The sequence below is a fragment of the Wolffia australiana genome, chromosome 2 (assembly GCF_029677425.1).
Source record: "Wolffia australiana isolate 7733 chromosome 2, ASM2967742v1".
Lineage (NCBI taxonomy): Eukaryota > Viridiplantae > Streptophyta > Magnoliopsida > Alismatales > Araceae > Wolffia > Wolffia australiana.
In genome coordinates this window covers 12404073-12431163 of record NC_135836.1, presented here as the reverse complement: position 1 = coordinate 12431163, position 27091 = coordinate 12404073, and the positions used below count along the sequence as shown (strand labels likewise).

Here is a 27091-nt window from a genome sequence, read left to right as displayed (position 1 = left end):
TCTCTGCAAATACTTTCTCTCTCTATCTCTTACCTCTCCGTCTCTCTCTGCGAATATTCTCTCTCCTCTTTACTGACACTCTCTCCCTCCCTCTCTCTGTCCCTATCTTTCTGCTCTTTCTCTCTACCCGTACAGTGTCAGAACTCAGAATATAGAGAGAAAGAGAGGAGGGCCTCTCGTTGTAACAGGACACTGCTCTTCTTTGTCAGCTCCCTCCAACAGAAGAGAGGGGAGAAGAAAGAGAATGAACAGCGAGCCTATAATAATAAAAATATTATAATAATAATAATAAGTTTGGATGAGAATTAATTGGCAAGACGACAAAGTCCTGTTTACCGAAGAAAATCCACAAAGATATTTCCCGCCGAAGACCCCCCGCGCTGTCTCTCTCTCTCTCTACTACCTCCGCTTATACCTGAAGAAAAAAAGATTAAAAAGTAATTTTAAAAAAGGATTATTTAGACTATAAATAGTACCTGGACTTGCTCTTGAACGAGCTCTTGGACTTCTTTTTGAATATCTGGGCGGGCTTGTTCTTCCCGGAGGAGCTCTGCCGCTGCTTGCTCTCGCTCATGTCGTTCTGGAACAGATCGAGCATCTCGTCTTTCCTGCTAATTTTCTTCTTGTTCGCAGGTTTCTCTCTTCCTCTCGCTTCTTTCACCGGTTTTCCCGATTCTGCCGCTCGCATTTTCGCTTTCATGGATTTCGCTCTGCGGTGCGCGACCTCCATTAACGACTTCCCCGACGTCTTCTTCTTATCCCGCCCCGAAACCTGCGATTTTAACGAGAAATCCGGCGTGTTAGATGGAGACGATAGCTGGTGATCACTCGAATTTTTGAAATTCCGTACTTTCTGTTCTTCGCGGTCAGCATTGTCGTCGTCGTCTTCCTCCAGAGTCTCCCTCGCGGCTTCCAATCTTCTACGCTTCCTCCTCGGTAGGTTTTTCTGTATAATTCGATAATGCATCAGTAAAACTACGAGAAAAGTAGGTTTTTTCTTCTTTTTTTGAGAATTAAAGTTGAAGTGGGAGGACCTCGCGCTCCTTCTGCCTCTTCTCCTTCTGCTTAAGTTCTTCCGCCTGCTCCGCGCTGATGACTTGTTTCGTCCCCTTTTTGTCTTTTTCAACGGAAGCTTGCTGAAAGGTTGAAAATTCAGGAGAGGAAGATCGGTAATCCAATATGATCGAGGAAAAGGACGAATATTCAAGGATTTACTTTCGAATTTTCAGAAATTCGCTTCTTTTCGGTTTCTGTGATGAACCAGGTTTTCTTAGGACGGGAGTAGATTTCATCCTTGTGAATGATCATATTCTCAGCCTATTAAATCACACATGAAAAATCAAAATATAAGGCTGAAATATCGTCTATAAGCTAGAAATATAAGAAAGAACCTTGGTAGCTTCCATCTCTGCTTTTCTGAGGGCTCTTTCTTCTCTGTGGCATTAGGAAAAGGTTTTTCAGTAGATGAGACAATGTGGGTGAGGAGCAAGAAGATCTTTTAATGAGAAATCAACTCAAAATTTCAAACCTTTCTTCTCGAAGAATGGCAGAGATCCGGCCTTCCATTTCTTCAATTACCCGAGACCATTCTGCCACAGAATTTTCAGCCACTATCCTGCTCTTCAGCTGTGAACCCGCCCTCTTTGCCTAAAGATGGACCATAATTAGAGAATGCAGATGAAATTCTAAGCGATTAAAATGAGTCAAAGAGCTTAAATTTGATGCAAATTATGTCAAAAAACTTAGTGACATGCCTATCTGCCCGAAATATTAACACCCCTTGACATTTCTTCAGTTGTTTATAGAGTATTTCAACGGCCTGCCACATGGCAGTGCCTGATTGGAATCACAGGCCAACGGGTCCATCCGATCACAATCAAGGCCATGTCTCCATTAGATTTATTGATGGTATTTTTCATGTCAACATTCGAAAGATTAAATTAATGATGCAGATGTGCTATTTTCGACCACTAAAATTATGTGAAAAAATTATTCACATGATGACGATGAAAGATTATGTTAAAAAATAATGTCTTTCAAAATAGGAAAGAAAATCAAACGTCTTTCAAAAATAAGATCCAATTTTTTTTTCAAAATAGGAAAAAAATAATGTCTTTCAAAAAGATGATGAAAGATGATGTTAAAAAATAAGAGTCAAAACAGTGAATAAATGATATAGATGTACTCACAATGGCTTTCAGAAGAGAGCGATCATTATCGGTCACAAAGGTAACGGCATGGCCTTCTCTTCCGGCTCTCGCGGTTCGACCGACGCGATGGACATAGCTGTATAATGGAGGAGAATATATTATGTTTGTGATGGGGGGAAAAGGCAGTTTAAGTAATTAATTCACAAGGAGCAAATTAGTTATTTCAAAACATGAGAAAGAAGATCAAACTAAATAATGCAAACCTAATTATGCGAATTGGTTTTCTGTTTGAAGAAAATAAGGAATATTTGAGATCTGTGATTAACCTGATGCAATTAATATATATATATATGAACGCAAAGTACACAAATGACCAGAACACCCACCCACCCTTCGCTTCCTTCTAAACCAGTATGTGAAATATGTCAATTTGTGGAGAAAACACCAAATTTAATGAGAAAATTCAATCTACATTTCCAGACAGCCTGTTTGCAAACAAAGCTTGGAAACAGGAGAAATACTCTAGGGTTTATTGAAATACATAAATATTTCCTTCCATTTTGTTTACTAATGCACCTAGTAAATGTCAAAAATGACAATAATTTGGAAAAGAATGAGATTCACCTTGTGATATCCCGGGGGCACACAAAGTTGATCACCGTTTGCACGCCAATGATATCGAGCCCCTGCGTGAGTTGAAGCATTTATGGAAATTTTTTTAAAAGAAAACAAATTCAACATAGATTTTCCAAAGGGAAAAAGGAAACTCACACGAGCAGCAACATCTGTGGCAATCAGAAAATCCACTTCCTGCTTTCGAAAAAGTTCCAATGCCTAGAGAAGAGACATAAAATTCAGAGAAATGGAGACGATTATTCCTTCATACAAAAAGACAATAACTGAATTAAACCCATTCCAACAGCTGAACAAGTAAACCCATTTCAAAAGCGACAAGAAAAAGATTAAACCTCAAAAGGGTCGTATACGAGAGTTGAATTAATATGAGATTTATATTCGATTAGCATTCAACGAGTTCTAACCATTAGAAGTAAAAACCTTGGCTAAAGGGATGCTTAAAATTCCTATAATACGCATAGTGAACACCTCTTGCAGATGATTAACATTTCAGTTCTAACTCAATTCATGTGTTCCTCTCGGCCATTTTATAAACAATAGCTTAATCATATCATCTGAAATGCAATACAAGTCATAATGCTATAAAGAAAGATCCCATAACCATCTTAACAGAAATATTAAATGCACCTAGGAAGACAGGCATAAGGGTTGAACTGGAAAGCCTAACAGCGCACAAGGGAATGACACTCACATCTAGACGCTGGACCTGGGAGAGGTTGCCATGAAGTTCAGCCGCTTTCAATCCAGCGAGACCAAAAATAATTTTTAATCTATGCGCAGCCTCTTTCGTTCCGCTGAAAGAAAAAAGAGATTCATTTACACCAAAAACTACGACAAAGAGGAGAAACATACAAATGAAATAAGCATTAATACTCAAGACGGGGGAGGTATATTCATAGAAACTCTCAAACTTTGGATGATCGGAGAAGAGAGAGGACAAGGCAGGGCAACGGGAGGAGCCACAGCTCAGGGAGCGAGGAAATAAACCCTTGAAAATCAGTCTTGCTTTTGCTACCATTCAATCTGCCTTAGAGATTGACTATAATTATTTTACATAAAAACCCACAAGAGAAGGGAGTGACGTTTAACCCTGAGGCCTCTATTAAGAAGACGAGGAGAATAGACGGAAAAGAAGTACTATAAAATAACTCTAAAATATTCTAAACATAGTCTTTATTCAACATGTTCCCTGAGCTCCTAAAGAGAGGGCTGCTTTATTTTAAGGAAAACACACTATATACGAAATGACCAAGATGCCTCTAACGGGCTACATTGGTGATGGGTTAGGATTGTACCATATATTAGCCACTGTCACATATACTAAAACTTATTGAGCACCAACATTAAACTGAAACAGGAGGAATATAAAAACAATGAACTGACACTTGATATAATAGTAAGGAACAACAAATATGGTAAATTCGTGGAGGAAAAATTGGACTATTTGGGGGAGCTGGAGTGGGTAAAACAGTCCTGATTATGGAATTGATCAACAACATTGCTAAAGCTCATGGAGGTGTATCCGTATTTGGTGAACAAGCAGAACCGCAGAAGTACAGAACAAAGTACTGCAACAACCATAGCAACAAAGGCAGATGTAATATTGGACCTGAAAATTATGACTTTCCGCGTAAAGGTTCGGGCACAGAGAGCAAGAAGCACGGCTTCTTGATTTACTTCACGTGACCTACGAACCCGAACAACCCTGCAGAAAAAAGAAAGTCCAAGCTGCTTTAGAATGCAAGAGAAAGTACAAGACGAAAGAGGGCAGTAAAAGATAGCATGCTAAACATTCTAGCATTCCTACAATGAAAGGAAAAGGCAATGTATGGTGACGATCCCAATTGAGAGATCTCGGTTGAACCATAATTAATGTAGAACAACCCCAAGAATCAATAGAAAAAATGCACATCCTCAGTACCAATATAGGAAAAGGGAATTCAAGAACAATGTTTGGAAAGCAAAATTCCTTAAAAAAAATGTTTCGAAAGAAAAATGGCATGGAACGGGTGAGACAAAAGATATGGAGTAGGCGGAAGAGGAATGAGGAAGCAGAAAGTTAGGAAGACATTATCTTTCAAAAAAAATAAAGCTTGGAAGACATCTGATCGGCTGTCCCCCCTCTCTGGACGAGAGAATCTCTCCAGCTCCAGCCCAGGTCTAGCAACCAGAATCTTGAAATGCAAAAGTTTCCTTCTTGTTCCTACTCCATGTTATTTATAGGCTCAATCACAGCCCAATCCCGTGCTTATTTGAGCTGCCACGTGCGACTTAAGATGCACGTGGTCGGGTGCTCCTTCACGTGATAAGCCTGGGAAGGACCTCATCAAGAACTCCAGAGAATGGCTGTTAAGGAAGACGAACAATGACTCCGCATAAGGTCAGGCTAAATATGTCTCAGCTTCGAAATATATCTTAGGCAAAGTCTGCCCAAAATTATTTGAAAGTCCTAAATCCTATCAGGTTCAGGATCTGAAAGTAGCTAAATAGGCGAGAAACATATTTACTCGTCAGCATTCTTTTTCAACGACTAAAATGCTTGTAGACACCATTCAGCTTGTAGGCTAAATGCTTGTAGCTAAATGTTTTACAGCTTGTAGCCACCATTCAGCTTGTAGACTAATGCTTGTAGCTAAATGCTTTACAGCTTGTAGCCACCATTCAGAATCACAAGAATAGAGCCTGATTCAATCCCGAGCCTCTCCGACTTTTATTCTTAGCTTACTACGCTGAAATTAGATTTACCCCCCCCCCCCAAACTGGAATCGATTCGGCAAAAAGCGAGAAAGAGAAATGGAGAAAGAGAGCGTGGAAGGGGCAACTTGTGTGGGAAATGCTCCCAATGAAAGTGCTGAACACGGGCCTGTACTGGCACTGCTTGTTCCTAACTCTTCCATTCTCTCAATCTATCGTTTGTAATTTGCTTCATTTCTTTCAAGAATCTTGGCTTTGATAGAGACCTACATCAAGGTCTCTATCATAATCCTGCATGGAACGCTTCCGAACTTGGAATGAAAGCAGGGAAGGGTGATACCCCGTTTCAACCAATAATCCCTGTTCTTCTTTGACTTAGAAACCAAGATATCCAGAAGCAAACATGCAGGTGACGTGGTCGTTAGTAACGTTGATTCTGCCGGACAAGAAAATCCATGATTTTAGAGAACAAAATATAGTAGATATAAAAAGAGAACAGAAAATGATGATCAAGAGTTAATTCCACTGCAAACAAGAGCTGCATATCCCGTCCAGGATATAAAGAGTATTGGAAGCTCAAAAGCATAGGAAAAAACTAGGAAGTATAGTTGCAAGCTTTGCCTACTCTTCAGTCAATGTGGCGGGTCGCTTGGTGGACGGATCTGCCTCCAATCGTACAGGTTTCGTGAGAGAAAGCTTGACAAGCTCCCCAACTTCCTCCGTCATAGTAGCAGAAAAAAGCATGGTTTGCCTACGTTTAGGGCAGAGCTTAACCTATATGACGTCAACATAACATTGTCAGCCTTTAACATCAAAATCACATTTTTAAAATAAAAAAAATTAAAAATTTACATTACACAAGGGGCAGCATGGTGAGAAATCAGTCTGTTAGAAAAAGCACATTGCTATTCCCCCAAAACGCGATGCACCTTTCTTACTGGTATCTTTCAAATACTTCAAATACTATGATTAATTATCATACAATGTAAAGGCTAAAGAATGCAAGGTCTTACAATGTGGCAGCAGAAATCGGAGAGCTCATAGCAAGCAAATTTTTCTCAATAATTAGATAAATGTTAAACTAATTGAGTTGGGGCCTAAATATGGAATCATAATATCCTAGACAACCAAACCTCAAAGAGAAGAATGAAGCAGGCATGAAACCACAAACCAACGGTAACTAACCAATCTCGATGATATATGATATATTCAATGTATGATATATTCAATGACACAGTAGGTTTGCGCAATGGAGATTCAAATAAAATGTATGAAGCGTCGACCCAGACAAGAAACGGAAAGGCGGATAGTCTTTAGTCATTAGCACTGTGACATTGGAAGTCCGTATCAAAATAAGGTAAGTTAAAAAACGACTGGTCGCAGAGTAAATGGCGAGAATAAACTCAAATTTACATCCTGAGAGATTCAATAAATAAAGAAAAGCATTTAGAGATTTTCTTCAAAAAAGAAAAAAGAAAATCATTTAGAGAAATAAGGAGAGTTGGGGAAAGATGTAGTACTAATTCTTGGATTTCCTGAGTAAATCCTAGCTCCAGGAGCCGATCTGCCTCATCAAGAATCAGGACAGAGAGTTCTTCTAAACCAACAGACTGGGTGTTGCGCAAATGATCTATTATCCGGCCAGGAGTGGCCACAACAATGTCAGGCATAGATCTCAAAGCTGTCTCTTGTATCTGAGGGGAAAAAGAGAAGTGTGTTTCATATGACGACATCCCAGCTTCAGAAAAGGAATAAGCAATAAAGCATATTGTAAAAAATCGAACACAACTTCAAAGATCACACAATGGATCAATGCAGCACAAACTCAAGAATTTTTAAACATCACATTTTTTAAGCTCAAGAATTCAATAATTTTTAATCTCCAGCCACCACACCCGCCGCTTCCAGTAAACCTTCAGATGCATTTCTTTGAAGCCTCTCCCATTTATTTATTGGGTAGTTTCTACCGCCAAGAATCAATAAGGGTTTGCACGTGCCTCAGACTGTGCCTTTCCCCAATGTCTCCTCCAGAACTTCACAGGGAGGTTCGTATAATTACTTCTCTCCTTGAGAACCAAATTTCTCCATATTAGGAAGGATGGAAACCGTTTTTCCATTGCTGAAACATCTTCCCAAGTGCCCTCGAAGTTTGGGAAGTTCATTAGACCAGGGCCTGCATGCCATCATGATCGGATATGTAGGACAGAATGGCCTCCAGGTAAATATGCAAATCCCAATCGTCAGAAAGGCTACTGGGGTTGGAAAAAGACGGTTTGGTTTTCTCCTGCAGACTTCTGAGATCTGAAAAATAGGGTGTATAGGACTAGATGTGGGTAGGTCAAGTTTGTAGGCGACAGGTCTTATATTTCAAGGATGATGTATGGACCAAAATTTTCAGATAGGCCAATCCTCTCTTGTACGACATCTTGGAGGAAGCTTATACCAAACCAAAGTAGTTCTTAAACTTAAACATAGAGTGAGCAAGAGCCCACGGAAGAGAGAATACAAGAGATGAAAATACAAGAGAAACAAGAACCATATAAAGATCATGAGAGCACTCCCTCTGTATGCAAGCTCTTCCTGCTCTCCAGCCTCTGCAGATATCCTCTGACTGAGAACTAACAACTTCTTGAACATCTCCCCTTCTGGTCTCCTACTCCTTTTATTCATAGGCTACCATCACATGTGCAAGGGAGCAGTCACGTGCACATGTGATAAGTTTGGTGCCCCTGCCATGCCTCCTTGAAAAGAATGTACCAGTGATGTAGGGACCAAAAATTTGGGTGATAATTCTTACAATGGTCTAGGGGCCAAATATTTCATGTTATATGGGCGAACTTACAAACATACTTTGTCTCCACTTCATACTGGAGGTTTCGTCTATGGCAAACTGCTATTGTGTCATGATGCTTTGAGATTTGGGTAGATGCATTTTCAATTTATGAAGGACGAGATCCCTCTCTGTAAGGAGATGGTTCAAAGAGTTGATTGGAGGGGGTGACCTCACATAGAGTAATATGGAAGGCAGATTTCTGTCATCTAATGCCTTGAGCGGTGTAATTTTAATTGAAGGATGCTATGACCTGTTATAGCTAAATTCGGTGCATGGTAGCCCCTTGTCTGACATAAACATTCTGCATGGTAGCTAAATTCGCTGAAATGTCTCACAGCTTGAGACATTCTGACATAAAACATCGGAGACAGCATTCTAGACTTCAGTTTGTCCATCCACTTCAGGATGATAGAACGAGCCCATTTTTTAGCTTGTGCCTTGTAATTTGTGCAGTTCTCACCAAAAATAATTTTAAAATACATTGCCTTTTTCTGATCCAACTTCCTTCGTAACCATTTCAGCGATCACCTGAGCAGTAAAGGAATGTTTACAGGCAACATAGAGATTGTACTGAATTCGAAAGCGATGATCGGAGTGGAATTCCAGACGCAGTGCTTGGATATCAACGGGAAAGAGGTGAAGGCTCAGATCTGGGACAGAGCAGGGCAGGAGCGGTTCCATGACATGACCTCGGCGTATTACCACAGGGCTTTTGGCGCGCTCATTGTCCACGAAAACTCTCGGCAGTCCACATTTGATAGCGTCTAGCACTGACTCGAAAAGCTCAAGATTGAAGAATCGTTTGAATTGCAGATTTACCAGAGGAATCGCGATCATGATCAATTGGTGGAGGAAACTCTGGATCGGATCAGCAGCTGATTGGGGGGCTAGAAGATCTTGATAGAAGTTGAGGAATCTGCGGAAGCCCTAGGTCGAATTGAGGAATCAGCGGCAGAATCAAAATTCGGGAAGATGATGACGAGTCATCGTTCTATGCCAGAAAACCTAGATTCGAGGGGGAACGAGCATTGGTGTTGTCCAATTGGGGAAACCCAAGATCATGCAAAGAACATTGTACGGAGATTCTTTCGACTGAAATCAGAACAGGGAATTGAGGGGTTCAGGTGCCATGAAGTGGGTACAAGCAGCCACTAGGGTTTCCACAGGAGAAGAAGAAGAGGGTGGTGACGGTGGAGGAGATGATACTGCCAGAAGAAGTGCTTACAAAGTTGAGGGAGGGAATGAAGGGATGAAGAACTGCGTTAAGGCAAAGGAGGGGGTGATGGATGACATTGTGGACGAAATTAGGGTGACTTGGAGGAGGAATGAGCTCCTCATGGTTAAATTTGTGGGGCCGCTCAGCCATAATATGGACAGTGCAAGGGAGATTGTCAAGCTGCAGGAAGCTCGTGGCCTAATCTGTCTCCAAAGTGGCGTGGAAGTGGCAAGTTTCAGCTGTCAGGTGTGGGAATATGCGGCTGCACAAGAGGCGGTGGAGAAGGCCGGCCCAATTGATGTCTTGATCTGTAATCATGGAGGAAATTGAAACTCAGCACGTGGGGGATATTAAGTTCATGGTGGTTGTTAATCTAATGGGCACTTTTCATCTTATTCATCTTATTTTCCCAGGCTGGCCAGGATATTGTATCCTCTCGTCCAATTGCTCTCATCCAATTGGATAAAAGCACAGGAGCTGAACTATTTGGCTTTTTTTGTTCTATAATATTGACGCTTCATTGCACAATGCTGGTCAATTTGAGAAGCCCCCGGCTGCTGTGAAACAGAAGATGAATGACGAAAAAACTTCCACATACGGCGAACCCAACAATTTCTTGAAGAATGAGAAGATACAGGACCTCTTAGTCTTCAAGATGCCAGTACGAATTGGTCAGAGACTCGAAGGCCTGATGCGCCGTTTCCTGTGGAAAGGTGTCAAGCCCAACCAGAGTCGAGGACTGGCACTGGTGACATGGGATATCGACTGCCGGCCAACCAAACAAGGAGGCTTTGGCATCCTTCACCTACAATGCATGAACACAGCATTACTAACAAAGTGGGCAACACGGCTCAAGCACCCTCGGGAGGCCTAGCCATCTAAACTATGAGCGACAGCTAAGGTCAGAGTTTAAACTGGGATAAGAAAGTAGCCCCAGGCAGAGGAACGCCACCCTTCTGGCAGGGCCTGAGACTGATTTTTCCCCAAATTATAGACTTCTTCTCCGCCCAACTTGGAGCTGGCTCCCCATTTCACTTTTGGAAAGACCAGTGGTCTTTGGATGGCCCTTTGAGGGAGACATTCCCTTGGCTCTAGGCGCTGGTCAGATGCCCCAATGCCACATTGGGGAATGTCGGGACAACACATGGAATCTGAGGGTAGATGGAGCCCTGTCAAACCATAGGGTGGCTGATTTCTTGGGCATGCAACAAGCTTTGATTCAGTGGCGACCAAGCCATGGAGAACAAGACGCGATGGGTTTGGACAGACACTCCCTTTTCTGTTTGGAAGACTTACATGAGGATCTGCCGGGGATATGAGGACCAATCAACTATCCAGGCAAGTCGGCCCATTGGGTGCCTAAAGGTTCCACTAAAGGTTAAGATCTTTGGATGGCTCTGACTGCGCAAGAAACTGGTTAAACACGCCTTCCGCAAACGGGTGTATCATGATACCTCTGTGGCATGCATTTTATGCACAAGTGGCGACGAAGACTGCAATGATTTATTCTTCGAGTACCCCTTCGCCTGCTCGATCTGGGCCACCCAAGCGCAGCTGGTAGCGAATGTGATATCAGAGGGGGTCTTCGGGAAGTTCTTAAGGCAAGAGGGCCCTAGGAGGAGGGAGGAGGGGGGTCGAGTGATGACAGTGATCTGGCCAATATGGCTACATCGCACCGAGGCAATATTTAGACAGCGTAACGTGTCCAAGAAAGGGCTTGCCCATGAGATCGATGGCCTCTAGGCATCATGGTTCCCTCAAGGGGTAATCAGATAAGGGAGGGGTTGGCCGTGTAAGAGGAAAGCTTTAGCTATCTTCACATGTAACTTTGGGTGGTTACCGCTTTGTCGAGTGACCGCCTTAAATAACTTTTCCAAAAAAAACACAGCAACTGTACTTGCTCAATCCGTACACCACAACCATAATTGAGTTGAACATTGATGAAGCAAGCAAACCTTCTATGGAATCTGATACAGTTCCCATTAGAATATATGAGAGAAGGAAAAGAAGGGGAACCCAAATAAAGACTGTTGACCAGTCAACAGGCACCAGAGGACCTGGTGGTCCACGTGATGCTGATGTGGCTACTAACTCCCAGTCTTGACTGGGAGTGATAAGGGAATAAAGGATGCCAATAAATAAGAGGTGAGACCTCCAAGAAAGGCACCTGTGGTCAGTTAGAGTTCTTGAAGGGTGTGGGAGATCTTGGACAGACCAGCTGTATGCGGCAAGAGTCTTCTGAGGGCGTTCATACCAACAATTGGGCTAGCTACGGGAGGATCGGCATCAACGGGAATTCTGAAGAAGGATTTGTCGGTGGAAATTGCGATATTACATCTGTAAGTATCTCTCTTGACATATTTTGACCAATTCGATACAGATCGTATCAGAATCCTTGGAAACATTATCCCATACCTAATCAAGAATAGGAAGGGATTGTGGAAGTCCCGCAGGGGTAAGATAAGGCACCTAGTATCTTTGACATATTTTCAATTGGAGGAGAAATTGTTTTGTATGCTTTTGGAATCCCACCTTAGAATTGTGGAACCCTAGCAGTATTATAGGAATGAGAGCCGAATTCTTCAGAGTGACTAACTTCTTTTTGTAGAGACAATAGGAATATGTTTTATTACTGTCGATTTTCAGCTCCAGATGACTATTTTTAACGTCATTGTATTTTCTTTCTTATCACTAACCGCCCATCATAATAGGCTCACCAGTGTATGGCCCATATAAGTATCCCTGTATATACAGGGGTATGTGGGTGACTATTGTGTAAGAATGAAGTAAATCTTTTATTCTGTCAGTCAGCTAGGGTTTCATTGGCCCATGTCGGACAAATATGAATGTGGCTCGCAATTGTCAATGAGATATTTTTTATATCTGATAATTTTGGGTCAGCAATGATCTCTTTTTCGAGTGTTTGCTTATCCAACCACTGTGTAATTGAAAAAGGCCTGACAGGCAGTGACATCTTCCATTAATCAAGACATTGAAAAGGTCGGTATATATTAGTAAACTTCGAAATAGTAAATGCTGTTTCCATCCAAGCACTGACCATGCCACTGCCATAATTTCTCTTTCATATGCTGATTTCAGTTGGGTTCTTTAGGATAGGGCCTTGGTGAAATATGCATTACCAAGAGAATCTTGAATCCGTCCAGCCTATTCCAAAACTGGATGTATCGGTTTCAACAATAAAAGGCTTCGCGAGATCTGGTAAACTTAAGATTGGTGGATAAGGTTTGCTTCAGTAGATTAAAGGCCTGAGTTGCATTATCATCTCACCTAAAAGCATTCTCATTCAGCAAAGCTGTGAGAGGTTGAGCTGTCAAGGCATGATGCAATACAAACCATCGTTAATTACTGGTCGACCCCAAAATCATTTTTAATTGTTTAGGAATGGCCGGTAAAGGCCTCAGGACAATAACGCTGACCAAATAGGAATCTAAACCTTGCTGAGATTAAAAGGTTTCCTAAATAATTGATCTTGCACTGGGAGAGTAGACAATTTTTCAGGTTGATCTAGAGCTAATCGTTTAAAATTTCAGGTTGATCCAGAGCTAATCGTTTAAAATTTCAAGCACAGAATGCAGATGTACTCCATGGTTGGGTTCATTGTTGCTATAAATCAAAATGTCATCAGGAAAACCAGGACATATTTTCTCAGATAAGACTAAAATATAGAGATCATTAACCCTTCAAACCTAGTGATACGTATTATTCAAGATATACCAAAGATGGAACAGAAGAAATAGTGGTCAATGGCACTGAGGCATGCGCATTGATTAGAGAGAGAAATCCCTTTAAATAACCGAGTTGGGCCAAATGAGAGGGCTCTTTTTGGAAAGGATCCAAAGACAACGGTTGCTGCACCATCGAGGCTGGGGAAGCCAGAAGAGCCTGATGAACCAGGATGGGCACTTAAGCAAGAACCACTATCACATCTCGCTTTCTGATTTCCCCTTTTGTTTTGTTGGTGAATTGTACAAGAACTGTTCAGTGATTAATTGCTCGATCAACATTTGAATAATTCTTGATCCTCATTTGGTTGTTTTTCGGAGGATATTATTTGATGCAATTTGGCTGTATCAAATAGCAGCCGCATTGATTAAACTAAGAGGCATAACCGTGAACTCTTAGCGGCCTAAATGAGTTTTCAGTGAAGTTTTTTAGACATCACCCTTGTGCGTACAGAATTTGTAATAACTGGTTTTGAGGTCCAAATTGGTCAATATAGTTGACCAATGAAATTCTTTAAATAGTTCAACCACGATAGGAATTGGATACCTACTGAGTACAGTAATCATGTTCACGGCTCTGTAGTTGATGCACATTCTCCAACCTCCAACCACTTTTTAATCACCAATGCCACACAAGATTTATTTCACAAAAATCAATGCCACACTAAATTCTTTCAAGAATAGACTGGAAGAATGCCTGATGAATTAGGAGTTGAGCAACTCTTGAACCGGTTTTTCAAATTCATGTATGCGGCAATGGGAATACCGGTATGGACGTAGGTCAATAGGTGTCAATTGTTTTTCTAAAATAAATATGTTTGGAATTTGGTAAAAGATAGATCTGATTGTCAAGTTTCCTTTTGGAAGGAAGGCACATGTGTGGTATAAAAATTGCATTGAATGAGGTATGGAATTGACCAAAAAGACGACTCAAATGTAGATTAAATACCGCAGGGAGACCCAGGTTGCAAGTATCATGAAGCTCTCTAAATTAATGTCTACCCCAAATAATATCTTGAGTCAATAGAATAACTGGAAGTACTTGGGCTAATATGTATGGGTCGTTTTGCAGTGAACAAATGTGCTCATTCCATAAGATTTTCAGGTTTAGCAAGTTGGAATCGTGATAGGATCCTTTATAGGATGCTCAACCTATCTAGGGGTAGTTTCGTCATGTTAATCCACAGGGGCATTTCAGTCATTTGGATATTATGTATTTCCTTTAAATAGGGATGCCCTCCCCTTAGGAGGGCAGCCAAGAAGAAGAATGAAGTAAGGTCTCTTGTCTCCCCTCTCCTCGTCTAGGTCTGGTCTCCCTCTCTTCCTCTACGATCCCCATTCTCGAGATTGTCTCTATCTCACCACGTCTTCAGGCGGCTCATCCCCGGCCGATCCCTACCCTCTCTGCTTGGCCTTCCCGCGGATCCTTCCCGTTTCCCCCCTCTACCCCGGGAAATTCTACTTCGCCTCATCCTCTACCATCCTTCCGATATGAGCCTAGATCCTGGTTTGTATCAAGTTACTGCAGAACCACTCCAGTGATTTCTACCATTGGACTCAAACAATAACTTCCATATTGCTTGATGTTTTAGGAATGAGATCTTGCGACACTTGAAGACCTTGCTTATATATGGACAGTTAAGCAGATACCCCTTAATTATTGAACGACTTTGTTTGTCAGGAGTTCATTAAAGAATTCGCCTTTAAATACTGGAACGGATATTGATAGTACTGAAGAATAAATAAAAGTGTATGTCGCTCCTCCTTTAATAAGTGTGCGGACCTAATGCTCTTTAATAATGCCCCCGTGTTTGACTAATCCATTCGGGGAAGAGGACTGAGAGAAATAGAACGAAATTTGAGCCTAAAAGCAAAAGCTTCAATAACTCCATCTGCCTGCAAATAGTCTTGCCGGCCTTCTTGGGGTAGGGCGTTTTTATAACCTTCAAGGACCCTTATGAGATATAAATAATTTTTGCAGAGATGCCATGGAGCGCAGCGCTCACTGCAATAAAACCAAAGGCCCTTCTGGCGTTTTATTTCTTTGCTGCAATTCAGCCTCATTCAACTTTAAGTTGGTCGTTCTTGATTGTGGTTCTGACTTGATTGAACGTGCTGGCAGATGGTGGATTTGTGAACCTCTGAGGTGGTAGTTGACGATTAGAGAATAAAGTGCCAGAAGAAATTATAGATGACTGTATTGACCTCTTGTATGGATAGCTGGCTGTTGGAATAGTTAGGATATGCCTGAGAATTTTGCCATGCCGACCATAGGACACAGAGATCGATTTCTGCTAGGAGAGATAGATTCACAATTTCTTTGAGGCCGATGGGGAAAGATTTTTGAACTTAGGTTCGAATTTCAGCCATGAGACCACAGATAAATCCATTTGCATATATCAGGATATGTGTGTGCTAAGTTCAGCATTTATGCTATAAGGCGTTCAAAGTCAGTTCTATATAATGCTGCACTTTAACCATGGCCGCCACCAATGGTAAAACTTGAAAAGCCAATCGATTGATCTCATGTCCGACATGCTTAAACACAGGTTAGAAGATAATGGGCTCAAAGCACAAATAACCCTGGAATGGATCTCATAACTTGCCACATCTTTTTACGGATATGTTTATAAATATGAGATTAGAACAGATTAAGAGAGCAATATAATATGAAAATGACAACTGGCCCTCTGGGAGGATTTCACAGCCATATCTTCTAATCATTAAATAAATTCAAACACGAATACTAAAATGGAAAGATCAAACCTCTGCGAGGATCTCACAGCTATATCTTCTAATCATTAAATAAATTCAAACATGAATACTAAAATGGAAAGATCATATAACAACCGCAAAAAGAGCTAATACAGGAAAAGACAAGGGATGAAGAGAATCAAATGAAAAGGCTACAGGTCAAGGAGACCTCTGCAGCCAGAATCGACTGGTGAAAGAAACCTACATTAGATGAGGTTTCCGAACTAAAATCAGTGATGATTTCATTTAGCTGTCCATTTTTCGTTCATACAACAGGTGGACCTCCTGGTACTAAAATTATGATCAGAATTGTTTTCTTCCCCATCAACAGATATGGTACTAAAAGAGAGTCCAAAATACCACAATGTCCAAACGAAGTGCATAAGTACCATTAAGAAAAGTTACCTAATTTTTTGTATGCAGCATAAGAAACATGGATGGAGAACAAAATCATCTAATACAAGACAACTTGAAAGACTAAACTCAGAATCGAATTACCTTACTTGAAAGCCCTCCCACAATAAGGCAACATTTAATATCAGTAAACTGCGCAAGTTTCTCGATCATGCTATGTACCCTGAGAAGAGAAGAAAACTTGATCAGACATGACGTCTCATATTCACAGACAGAAAGAGTACTACACATGAACAACCCAGCTAATAAAATTGGATACACCTCACCCAAGGCATTGTAAGATAGCAAGGTATAGTAGATCTAAGACAAAAATCCTCAAGTAAGACAGATGTGGTACTTAGAGAAAGAGGAATGTGCTCTGTAAGGGATCAACAAAGAACATAAGTTTTACTGAGAGTACTTGAACTAGGTTGGTAATTACCTGAAAGATCTACAGTTTACAGCAAAAGGACAAATCCGATAAGTAAATCAGCAGTTTAAGAACCATATAGCTTACTGACATGAAACTCTGGAGGACTTGTTCTCAAAGGAAGAAGAAAGAAGACATGTAAACTGTCATGTGTGACCCAGAAAATAATAGGCATCTGCGCGGTGAAACGTAAATGACATATTTCATAAATTATAGGTGTATTTCTATTTTGGAGGTCCTCAGTTCCAACTCTTGAATCTGATCCGGATACTCAGGGTCCTCACTAATCTGACCTTCACTCTTATCAGGAGCGGAAGATCAGGCCCATATCTTCGCTTCAAAGTTGCTTTCACTACAAACTCGACATGAGATCTATTCCTCTGAGGTACCATGCTACCATGTGATATCCCTTTTCATGATTAGAGGAAACCAGATTTGAGTATTTGATTCTGGCACAGAATACAATAACTACTTCTGGGTTTGGCAGCAACAGAAAAATCTCACCATCAGGATTAACAGGGAAGCAAAAATTCAAGGATAGTATTTTCTGACCCTATGAGATTGAGGATATCCAGCAGAGACAAGGGAACAAATGCTTATAAATACAATGTTACGCGTCAAATTGAAGAGAAATTATGGTCCATTAATTGGAATTTCAGAACTTACTGCACTGCCAATTCTCGAGTTGGAGTAAGAATAAGCACCCGGATAGCAAGAACGCGTTTAGGCCGGAAAAGAAGACGCTCCAGGACAGGCAACGAGAAGGCAGCAGTCTAATAACCAAAAAAAATTACAAGGAAACAATGAATGCTTGAAACAGGATAAAAAACGTGTCATAAGATATATGTCATTGCACATAGTTTTAGGCAACTATAGCTGTTGTGTCTGATCGTTTTTTGCATAATTAAACAACATTTTCTTTCTATTCATCTACACATCTTCTTTCTCCTTTCTCTACTCTGCGACTTAGGTCACTTGTCAGGGTATCAGAGCCCAGAAGGATCCTATGAACCGTGTACTAGTTTTCTGTGGTAAAAGATGACTATGCTTGCCAACATGCTGTGTCTTGCCCTTGATGGAACTTCTGGCCTGCCATAATGATGAAAACGCTTGCAGTCATCCTGCGGATCAGGCTTGCTAGAACTTCTGGTCTGCCCTTAAGACAATAACGCTCATCGCCATCCTGCGCATTGGCATTTGGCTTCTCTGGCCTGCCCTAAAAACAACAGCACTGTCCTACTTCTGGTCAACACTTAATGATGACGATGACGCTCGTCGTCCTTTCCATGATTCTGCTTTGGCATCAACATTGGTTTGCTTCTGGTCCAGTTTTGGCGTCATCTTTGGCATGCTTATGGTTCTTGCTTTGCTGTCAGACGATGTCCTGCAAGACAATCGAGCCAGGCTGGTTATGACTGGCCTGCTCTTACACAGATGATTTTGTCCAGGCGAGCTACTCCCATCCAGCTGTCTCTGTGGCCCAGGCGTGAAGGTTTTGCCCCCGTTCTATACCCTGCATCTTGGGGCTTGATTACTGTTTTCTAACTCATTATACTCATGGTCTAGAAGCACCGCTCAGAAGTGGTAATGGTGCTTCCCTTGTTCACTTAGGGAAATAATGGTATGCACATCTTCCCAAATCGCCCGTAGAAACCTCAATAATTGGCATAACCTCTATCAGTGGAGCCAGAATGTCCAAATTACTCTCCACCCCAGAAGTCAAACCTATACCATCAGACAGACGAAGTGCAGATGCTCACGGATAAGAACTATAGCAAGCAGCATTGCAAATATATACTTTTCGCCTGGCTATTAGATCAATGATTCCCCAACTCGGTCAGTCATATTATGGATTATGATCGTGTGAAATTTGGGATGCCATTCCGAAACGATATTCCATTTGGGATGATGAATTGATTATAGCAGAGAATATGGACTGATATATGCTCCTTCTCCAAGAACATTTTTCTGCTTTGGAGTAAGCCAATGAGCCCGAGGCCTTATGGAAGGAGATAGATTGTTATCGTCCACCCAATGCACACTTCATTGATAAGGAATATGTACTCATAAGCATGTCTGTCGTAGCCTCGCTAGTTTACATCCAGAATTTGAAAATGTCCATGCTCAGTTACTTAACCGAGAACACAAACTCAGGCTTGAAGATATCGCCATCCAGATCCTCGAGAAGATACTGTTCTGCTACATACAGGGTTGTTGGGCCACTTTGCATTGGCCAATAATCAGACGTACAATAGTTACATAAAACAACAATATTTGCCCAAAGCTATGTGCAATAACCTATATTTTATAACAGAAGGGAATACAATGGCTTCATGTTTTCCTTGTTTACACAGATGAATGGTATTTTCAAGACCATACCTTTCCGGATCCTGTTACGGCACTACCGCACAAGTCACGACCAGTCAGCGCCAAGGGTATGCAAGCTGCCTAGAAAAAATAACATAAAATTCAGCAAAGGTAACATTACCCAAAATAAAAGAGTTCTAGTATTTAAGGCCAAATGATGGAATCAGAAGCATTATAAATTCAAATATCTATGATAGGAAAGACCGGAAAGAAAAAGGATGTAAGATAGGAAGTCTATGCCCAATACATCCATCTGGTTCAAACCCCTATCAATAAGTCAAATGCAAAAGATCTTTTCAAAAAAGAAAAAGTCAAATGCAAAAGATCAGAAAATGAGCCAATGACATTGTCAATAGTACTTGTCTTAGGTGACAAATAAGTAGAAATGGGTGTCAAGGACAGACTTTGATTTCTTTATTCCTGTGGATTTGTCTTTATCATAACCTTTTACTAATGCACTCATCTCTTTCATAGTCAATAAGTTCAGGTGCCTCTGCCAAGTACGGCATAGGTAACTCTATTTGAGCATCTCACAGGACACTACAATGGTGCTTACTCCTTCTCACACTGCAAATCCACTATGGCATTATCCAAATAGCATTTATTGATACCTGTGTGTGTTCTCTTGCTCTTATAAAGTTGACAAGTGAAAACTCCAACAGAACATGTTTGACGGAAAAACTTATGAAAAAAGTCACAGACAATAAACAAAAGTCGAAAACGAACAACAAATGGTCTCTGATATACAGGCCGAGCAACATCACTTTCATTGAGTCAACAGTACAGCTGAGTGTAAGGTGGCTGAGCCAAATTTACAAACAGTCAACACTAGGCAAGAACAATGAAGGGAGCAATGATATTAAATCATACAAAAGGGAACTCCAAGTCCAACCAAGAAAATTTTGGAGTAGCAACACCATATTTAGGTGCTCAAGTAACTAAGTAGAATAAAGTAAAGTAGAAAAAAAAAATTGCGGAGAATAAATGGAACCAGTGGTTCAGGAAAGATGAGCAATAGGGACAGCTAAATTGAAGTTATCCATCAAAAGCTTAAGCACAATCTACACAACAAGAATTCAAAATCTATAAAGAGTTTAAGGAAAATACCTGGATCGGAGTTGGCTTATGATATCCCAAAGATTCACATGCTTTTAGCAAAGGACGAGAAAGATTGAGCTCCATGAAAGAATTAGCACTGAACGAAGCTCCCTCGGACGACTCAAAGAAGCCAAGTGACGGACGATCCCCACCATTCCCATCTCTATTCTCTTTCTTGCGTTTTTCCTGACAATTATTGACGTCAAGTCCTCGCAGTGTATGAAACCCCTAATCTCTCAAATAATAAAAGTTGTTAGGCTATTTTCTCTTAAGATGACAGACAATCACAGAAGTTGTGCGGCTTGATGAACGTGTAATTGCTTTCTATCTTAGAATCATAAAGATTGGCTGAAGCCTATTGCGGGAAATTATCTGACCTTCTTTCTTGTCTTCCCTGCAGTTGGAAGAACCTCAGCTGCGTCTTCATCTTTATATTCTTCTTCTCCTTCGCTGCTATCTTCGTCTGGTTCAGGAAGAGAGACCGGTCGCTCTTGAAGTGCTTTGGTGATCTTGGCATCGATAGAGGTGGTTTTTTTTCGTTCATGTTCCTCTACAACAGATTCTGAGTAGGAAGCGAATTCCCAAGGCGACTGAGACTGCTTTCGTCTTGTATTCTTAGTATCTTCCTCCTCATCAGAGCTCACATCAAACCAGAGGTTAGGAGCCATGAAGAGAAACCTAGCTTTCTGGTTTTTCCGAATGTTGGGATACTGACAACAAAATAAAGTATTTCTTCTAACGCAGACTAGTGAAAAAAAACCACCAAAATAAACTAAAAAGTAGAACGCTGATCTTAAGATTTTTAAATTAACTTAAACTAAAGAAATCGGCCATCGCTGAACAATGAACCCTAGATGTATTTTACCAAAATTGAAATTATAGGGCCTCAGAGTAACATGAACGTGCCTGTAACTATGAGCTCTAGTAGAACCTTACTGCGCAAGAAAATGAATAGAAAACAGTTTGCAAGACAGAATCATGACTGCATGCCTGTGCGTCCGCATAAAATTATTAATAAAACGGAGGTCATTGCTCTCCTATCGAGTTCTTATCTGAATAAGAGGAAATGGAAAGCTGAGAAAAGGCTATTATAGTCTGATGTTTGGTAAATGGAGTGGGTACTAATTTTTTAACAGTTCAAATACTTAACGTGTACAATGCCACGAAGTAAATTCACTTATTTGTGAAACATCGAATCCCAGAGCATGAAATGAATACTAAAAAATAGACTTAAACGGGATTTTATGTACGATTTACAGATAAGAAATGCAGCTGACGAACTTAATTTCAAGGTATTATGACAATATCGTCGAGCAGGCACGAATTAAGTACGATTAACAGATAAGAAATGCAGCTGACTAACTTAATTTCAAAGTATTATGACAATATCGTCGAGCACGTCACAATAAAGCGAAGTAAGCTCTAGGGCAAGCAACCCAAAACTGCAACAAAATTCAATTTCGACCGCTGCGATAGAATTTCCAATACCCAAGAAGCAGCATTTTTTCCTCAAAACGGAATAAACAACAGAAAAACACATAACCAAGAACCTTCCAAACACGTAGAACAAAAAAAAAAAGTTCTTCACGCGGAACTCACCGATATTTATGACCAATTATCTGCGCACCGGCCGCGTATACGAATGATTCCTCACGCTCCCTGCTTACGATTCTCCAAAACGAACTGTACTGGGGGAAAGCCAGTTATAGATTGGTAGAATGAGAAGCAGAACGGTATTAGATAGTCGGAAAGAGAGAGAGGCGAGGCCGCGGCGGAGGTAGAGACGGAGGCGCGAAGTTCTTCATTGCTAGTTTCTTAAACCCTTCTTCAACCTAGTTAAAGAAATATATTTCTCTAAAATTTTCAAAACGATGGGGGAGCCTTTCCTCTAAATATTTACTGAATTTCATTATTTCATGCACCATAAAGTTAATGCTATGCATAAAGTTCATCATCAGTTTTTTGATTGCTTAGAGTGTGGTCATCCTAATGTAGGTGAATTCACAGTCAGATGGTCTTGCATTGCATCATTTATAACTTTATTAGAGAGATGACCTCCTTCTGATGAAAAGCTAGAACCGTTTCTTTTATCGTCAAGCAGTTGAAAGTAAGTATAAATTATACTCTATTTGTTTAAGAATCATCATGTATAAGAATCATAATTAGTGATTACTTTTTTGTATTGCTTTATAAAAAAGTTTCAGATTGTTTAATGATGATGGTTGAAATTTGGTGGTTAAAATGTGTCTACCAAGTGATAATTTAAACGATAATGAGGGTGATAGGAAGAGAGAGTTTCAAATAGTTTTGTGGTTCCAAATTACTGCTATCACGCATGAACTATTTCTCGAATGTATTTATGATATTCCAAGTGCTATGATTCTGTGTGATTTTGCATGCTATGTTTGATACTTAATCTGTAATTTTAGATTTTCAATTATTTTTCCTGATTCATGTTGGTGGGTGTTCAACAGGACTAAGAGGATCGTCAATTTAATCTAAAAATATTAATTGATTGAAGGATATTGGACACCTCTAAAAATAGTAAAATGTGTCCCATAAAATCATCCCAATAACTTTAAGTGAGCCCATGTTAGACAGAAACTTTAAACATTTCATACCAAAGTGATTTAACCTTCATATGCAACTTGTTAATGGAGAAAATTAATTTTCAAGGGTCATTGTTCTTGGAATTAAGCAACTTTTGGCCGATAAATGGTGAGCTATCCTAGATCTAACATTGGTGTGATCTGAATCCTAAATCTAATCATTCAAAATATTATTAAGTTTCCTTAAACACTAAGTACATGCAATATTAAGAGTGGGTTATACCATAAAGGTAACTGTGATGGATTAGATCTATTGAAATTTGGCAATAGACGAAGAATGCGAAGACTAATTGTGATTAAAGTAATTTTAATATTCCTGATACATTCCAACTTTAAGGTATTCCTGATATCATATTACTGCGCATGATATTGAGTCTTGGAAAACTCTAGAATCAACATTATCACAAAGTTGACTAATAATTTTCAGGCTATGACAAAATATTTTTTGGACCAAAAACTAATGATTAATTTAAAACTTATCCTGTTATAATAACTATATTTATTTATATCTCGTAATGGGTTATTTACCCCCCCCCCAATGTAAGTATAATGACCTAGAATAGCAACCTACTTTCTGTAACAGTGTAAAAAATCAATTATGCCCAAGAACAGTCCCCCATCGGTCATAATTTACATTCATAGAGATCTATGTAATCCAAGTAACATTGAAAAAATAAGAATAAAATACTAATTCAAGGAGGCCAACTAAATATAATAAATTATACTGAAAAAGAATATTCTCCCTAAAATATCACACGTTCTACGTGTGATTCTCGAGGGATGATATCTAGTATCTAGGAGTTTCAACCTAGATGAGTTATGTTTGTTAAATCATTCCTTCTACTGAAGTGCAAAGTGATCTAGCATTTTTTAAAATCAGAATATTGTTCATCGATTACGTGGATCAAACCTGATCTATTTTCAAGTTATAGTCTTACTCATGTTTTATTTTATTGACATATAATTTATTATACCATTAGAAAATATCTCATTATGAAATTGTCTAAATTTCACTATGAAATATTACCTAAAACCATACAATTCATCATTCAAATAAAACTTCATTCATGAAAATATTAATTCAAATATAACAAAAAGTATTAGATATAATTTTATATTAAGTTATTTAATTTAACTTTAAATCTTATGATTATATTTATGAATTTTTCAATAAAATCAGCAATATTTTTTGTAATTTGATTTTTTAATTATTCCATGAATTTGTCTAGTCCTCACAATGTGTTGGTGTGAATGCTTAAATACCCTATTTTAATCATTGTTATTATTCCGTATATTTTTTCTTCTTATAACTTCACGAATGGCAACTTTTAATAAAAATCCCCTGATTGTTAGTTAAAACCGATTTCCATGAAAGATCTTATAGATTTTATCTTCAGTATCACGGTTACTCTTCTATTGAACATGGCATTTTATTCCTCCACATATTAGACCCAACTGTTTATTATAGAAACTCTTTTGTGTAATAAACTTATTATGCATATATGCTTATATGTATTTCTAGCCATATGGTGAATTTATTAACAAGTCATGGTCATTTTTATGATCGAACATTTAGTTAACTTTTTTAAATAATACTCACCATAAGTGATTTATGTCATCTTATTGTATACTTGAGGTGGATGGAAATATATGTACCCAGCAAGCAAATCACACATTCCATATCTCGTTTCATATTCATTAATAGACATATCCACTATACTACACATAATAGAACTTATAAAAAAATTCACAAATAATAGATAATGGATGTTCTTTAGTGGAAATAGTTCACTGAATTGATCCATATGAAATCTTGAATGGTACTATATCAAACTATCAAGTTGATTCACGTCACGGTTGTGTGAGTGGTACTTAGGCCTGATACACCAAAGATGTATTGTGGACATATAGTAGTACTTTGACTACAACATACAACTTTCTAATCATGGGATTCTAAGCAATCTTAATTTGTCTGAAAGAAGAAGTTCACGAAGACAATTGAGTGGCAATATGGGATCGTCCAAACTCTGTATACGAGGAGACAACTCAAGGAAGACGATTTGATAAAGTCATTAGCAAAGGTAGTAAAATATCATAAGAGTTCTCTAACAATTTTTGCATGCATCAGTGCTAACTTGAATGATCGATTAGGGTTTGGTAGTTGACCATACCTTAAGTCATCCTAGGATCATCAAGTGGACGGACTATATGTAAAGGCTAACTGATAACAGAGATGCTCCATGAGTGGGACGATACACACTCATGTGTATCTATTAGAGCACGATGTGTAGCATGGCACCCCACAAGTTAGAGACTTGATTTATCATTTGGGAGCCTTCAACTAGACTGATACATGGGCCTAGAAGGTCACACACAAATGGTCTTTAAAAATCAGAAGATATACTTTAAGTTTAAGGGTTTTTATGAAAATACTCTCTTAGTATTAATAAGTGAAGGCCCTAAACAAAATTCACACAGGGACCTCCCCTTCTTCTCCCTTCTCCCCATAGCTCCACTCGATTCTTGATGCAATTGGGACAGTGTAACAATAACGATGAAGCCAGAATAGACTTTGCCGAGGTAAAGGATAAGATTTGATGTGTCGTGGATCACGTGGATACGTCTAAATAGTCCACATATGAATATCTCAACACAGCTCGCTCGAGGATAGAAGGAATCATAAATGTCATCCGGGCCCATGTGATTTCTTTCGTAGTTTTTGTTGATGCTGTTACGATTCTGTTTTAAGTCTTCTTCTACAAACCGGTTTCATCCAATCAAGTCCCTATAACCCAACAATGTCAACTTATTATCTTGTCTAATTATTGTGTTCTTGAGATGTCACCTTATTGGCCACTTCAAGATCCAAAACAATTAATCAAAATAACTTTAAATACTACGAGTCATAATAAGCCAAAATTCAGTTCAATAACAACTTATCATAGTCACAAGATGAAGCATAGTTTTACCCGATATGAATGATGTGACCGAGCACTAAACTAAGCGTGTAGAATTAATGCTGAAGTACATATTCATTCATTTAAAAGTGGATTAAAAAATGGATTGAAAGTGAACATTTGAGATAATTTTCTTAATTTCTTGAAATATTATATAGAGCATAATTATTAGACTTTATCAACTTTTCATGTTGATATGATATTTTATAATCTTCATTTAGAAATTAATTTTTTGTGGATATAATGCACCTAAATACTTTATTGGTAATTAATCTTCTCCAATGCTTCTTCCCACACACTCATGACACCACGAACACTCTTGTTGGATCTCAAAACTCACTATCTTTCAATCAGCCTACAAAAGTAGGAAGCAAGTTCATGATAAATTTCACAATGATCCAAGCTTCCTTTTATAGATCAGGGGGAGCTTATCGGCACTCGTAAATTGCCGTGATCCTGGCAGCACGTAAGGATCTAAGGTAAGTGTCTTCGCCTTACGTTGTCTCTTTCCCATCACTATAGTTAACATAATTAGGGTTTATAATCATACTTGCAGTCTCATTTTACTCTCTTTTCTCATATTTTCATCCTCGCCACCGTAGCACTCCACATCCAATCACTATCATCATTCATACCATTGTTCATCATCATGTCCGTCATGCGCACTTACTCTTCTCTTTAAGTTAAATTAACTCATAACTTACGTATTTTTAATCGATATCACTAGCTCACGCACTCGGATCTTGTTTTCATCAATCTTCTCGTTGATCATCACTAGTATATGAAAGTAATTCCTTAATCATCATTCCCTGTGGAGACGATCCATACTACGTATTTTTAATTACGATTAAACACAAATATTTATTGAATAATCTCAATCACCAACGACGAATTTTAACCCTAAAATTGAGATTATCACCTATTTACATGGAACTTTTATAGATTTGTGACATAATAGATTCAAATTTAATACACAAGTAAATTACATAGTTGAGTAGCTGAAGTTCAAACCCATAAATGTAAAATTAACAAAAGAGGCATGAGAATTCCAGTAAGAAGAGATTGGCTTATGAAAAATCTCTAATAGGACCAATATGCATTGAACTTCAGATGTAAAATTTAATGCTCCATAATGGACTTCAAGTCAAATGAGGCGCACAAATTTCAAAAAGACGAATTTCTAAAATAAAAATTGAGTGCAATAATCGTAT

General features: G+C 39.3%; 1 protein-coding gene across 2 annotated transcripts; it reads right to left on the bottom strand.

Moving 5' to 3' along the window:
• Positions 1–258: 258 nt before the first annotated feature.
• Positions 259–22140, bottom strand: LOC144716887 (DEA(D/H)-box RNA helicase family protein). 2 transcript variants are annotated; one of them, XM_078592153.1, is made up of 20 exons: positions 21914–22139; positions 20692–21024; positions 20324–20500; positions 19229–19297; positions 17516–17622; positions 16525–16603; positions 7001–7174; positions 6106–6254; positions 4396–4491; positions 3478–3580; positions 2922–2984; positions 2775–2836; positions 2190–2286; positions 1529–1647; positions 1392–1434; positions 1216–1317; positions 1035–1136; positions 851–946; positions 477–772; positions 259–415 (listed from the first exon to the last, which is right to left on the bottom strand). In XM_078592153.1, exons 2-20 carry the CDS (start codon positions 20980–20982, stop codon positions 400–402), a joined length of 2241 nt encoding a protein of 746 aa, XP_078448279.1. In that variant the 5' UTR covers positions 20983–21024; positions 21914–22139; the 3' UTR covers positions 259–399. The 2 variants fall into 2 exon arrangements, with proteins under 2 accessions (XP_078448279.1, XP_078448280.1); XM_078592154.1 differs by lacking the exon at positions 1216–1317 and having other exon boundaries at positions 21914–22140.
• Between the last annotated feature and the right edge of the window lie 4951 nt (positions 22141–27091).